The following is a 2778-nucleotide window of genomic DNA, read 5'->3' as shown; positions in this document are numbered from 1 at the left end:
ATCAAAACTCAACCTAAAGACCCTTCTCCCTTAATAGCCAATTATCAAGTACAAAAATGGAATTGAGTTCTCTATCTGGCTGCGCAGTGTATGTTAATATCTCCCTGCATCTATCTGTCTCTTCTCATAATATGGATAGATATGTCCTTTCATAGAAAAGGAGGAGAGAGATAGACAAAGGGAGGTGTTGGAGGTGGAAGCGTACGCTAGACAACCTGGCTACATTCTTTTCCCCTTAAATGATGAACACAAATGCCACCCTTTAATAGCGAATTACCAATTAAACAAATAGGGCCACGGTAAATTGAGAAATCGTGACTGCTTTTGCCAAAATTTACATAAAGATAACCCATGTTGGATGTGTGGAGCATGGTTTTAGTAATCGGTATCGAATTGGTCGGATTGGTTGATTCATATTGGCATCAACAGGGACTGATATCGATTCATATTAGTATCAACAGGGCGGCCAATACCAGTTCTTGACCAATCCCGTATCAATGGATCAGTACAGGCCAAGAGTAAAATGGCAAAAAAAAAATAATTTTAAATGAAACCAAAAGCAAATCCATCATACACTGGCCAATCGGATCGGTACCATATCTGATACAGATTACTAAATCCCTAGTGTGGAGGGATCTTTATCCTCTCACAAGTGCGGTCAGTGCACCTTTAAAGTGCATTGAACGGTGACCATTGCACTTGAGAGGATAAAAATACAATGCACAAGTGAGGTGCACCGTCTGATGCACTTGAAAGGTACACTAAGGATAAAAATTTAGTGTAAAGAGCACCATCATACACAATCCCCAGGCCACAAACGCAATATCAAATTGAATTGATTAAACCATAATTTTCTTACCCTTGGTAACAATTTTCAACTTAATTCAACTTGGGTTGAATGTGAATTGCTCTCTCTCTCTCAAACACAACACACATACACTTACGCAACAAGTACATGCCAAGTGTGAAATCAGATCTTCTACGGTGCGTTGCCCGTACCCCTGCCTGAGCGTCTTGCCAAGTGTCAAACAATAAACACTACTTACCAACCTGCTTCCTCGTCCTTATCGTCAACAATACCAACTCCACCCTCTCCAAAGTCAAAAGTCAAGTCCAGAAAATGAAGCATAAAAACCAGCACAACGCAGCACAAAAACATAGGTATAGGACCAAAAAGCCATAAATACAGTGGAAGTGATAAGTAAAATGCCCGCAAGCCCAGTGACCAGAAACAGCTCCCTCGGTTCACTACTTTCCCCACATATTCTGCCCTCAATTCTGGACTACTTTTCATCTTCTTCACCGGAACATTAATCAACATGCTTGCATGACTGTAATATCTTATGGACTGTACGTTAAAGAAGAAAGCCAAAAGAAAACAGACAAAGATGGATAAGAATTTGATCCAAAACCCTAGCTCACTCTGGTCTCCAAAAACAAATTCTGAAGTTCGAGCTTTTGGGTTGGACATCATCATGGTTACCACGGAACTCTGCATTATCGCTGTTGATGCCAAAACTGTCGACGCCATTATATTGTTTCGTAGTGTCTGCACTGCAAGAGTGCCATTCTTCGCGTCCTGGTAGACAAATTTTTTTTATTTTTTAGGTGAATGATTAATATATTCAACGAAGCCTAGGAATGTATTCTCCCCTTTACTCCCAAATTAGAAGAAAGAATAATAAAAAGGAAAATGATAGAGAAAAATTAATGATCTAAATGTAAGGTTAAGACACTCATCCTGTAAACAAGCACTTCTAACAAAAGCAAGTAATCATCCACAACACAGAAAAAGTAGTTTGAGCTTATACCTCCATCATGGTTCGGACCCATATGCGTTTGTTGATGATATTGACACCGATGACAGTGGTCATCGGATGATTTATGATTTGATGAAGAAGCCATATATGGTAAACCAACAGTAAACAGAGACCTAAGGGAACCAGAAAGAAATCAAGCGTTTGTTTCTCCATTTTAGTGTTTTACACTTGAAGATGAATGGCTTGGAAACCAAATTTGAAGGCTTGCGGAGTTACTATATAAATTGCTTTGGAGAACGAAGATGTAGGATTCTAATTTTGATTGGGTCTCTGGAACCCATTTTCCAATTTTGTTTTTATCGCCCGAGAATGCTAAATTGAACTAGAATACATTCCAAGAATGCATACTAAATACAGCCTTGACACGTTCCCTGAAGCTGGCTTATTCAACCACGTCCAAACGAATAATATTCTTTGTTTGCCTTATGTATAGGCGTATAGCCACCTCTTCATGAATAAACTAGTAAGGTTAGGCCAAGTTTTGAGAGATTTTAGGTCACCAAAATGATCTTATATGTCAAAGGGATCGGCACCTCTCCAGCGTACCCCCAAGCTGGATGATGTCTGGTGCACTCTCAGAGGTCGACACGTGACCAAGGTGCCATTCGAACGGCAACGAAGGATGCGCACACCCGAGCCGAAAATCCTTCTCTATTGTGTCTCAGATCATGTCAGGGCCAATTACTTTGGTGGACCATATAAACCTCCATGGGCCACTGAAGATTGAGTTTACCAAGAAGCCCAAAATTATCTTAATCGTTAAATAAGAGCTAATCATGGTGGGCTTGGGATAGCCCACTTGAAGATTATAAGGGTGTTTAGTTTTGCTGGATGGTCCAAATATTTTCCATGCGGTGATTCTGTAAGTTGAAGCTCAAAATTTGTGGGCTTTTCTTTTTGGGATAGCCCATTTGCATCTGCAGAGTAAAACTTACAAGATTGCTGAAAATTCAAGTTA

The 2778-nt window shown here is 40.0% G+C and overlaps 1 protein-coding gene across 1 annotated transcript; it reads right to left on the bottom strand.

Moving 5' to 3' along the window:
- Nucleotides 1–1042: 1042 nt before the first annotated feature.
- LOC122663310 lies at nt 1043–1973 on the bottom strand. The gene is made up of 2 exons (XM_043858993.1): nt 1812–1973; nt 1043–1579 (listed from the first exon to the last, which is right to left on the bottom strand). The coding sequence occupies exons 1-2, from the start codon at nt 1971–1973 to the stop codon at nt 1043–1045; spliced, it is 699 nt and encodes a 232-aa protein (XP_043714928.1).
- Between the last annotated feature and the right edge of the window lie 805 nt (nt 1974–2778).

This window comes from Telopea speciosissima, chromosome 5 (genome assembly GCF_018873765.1).
Source record: "Telopea speciosissima isolate NSW1024214 ecotype Mountain lineage chromosome 5, Tspe_v1, whole genome shotgun sequence".
Taxonomy (NCBI): domain Eukaryota; kingdom Viridiplantae; phylum Streptophyta; class Magnoliopsida; order Proteales; family Proteaceae; genus Telopea; species Telopea speciosissima.
Note: the sequence above shows the minus strand (reverse complement) of the source record. Positions and strands in the feature narration are given on the sequence as shown.

What these genes read in the sequence shown, in the direction of transcription:
- LOC122663310 (XM_043858993.1), bottom strand. Translation starts at nt 1,973, where the DNA reads ATGGAGAAACAAACGCTTGATTTCTTTCTGGTTCCCTTAGGTCTCTGT. An exon ending in GGGTCCGAACCATGATGGAG is followed by an intron (nt 1,580 to 1,811) that starts GTATAAGCTCAA and finishes TTTGTCTACCAG; the next exon opens with GACGCGAAGAATGGCACTCT.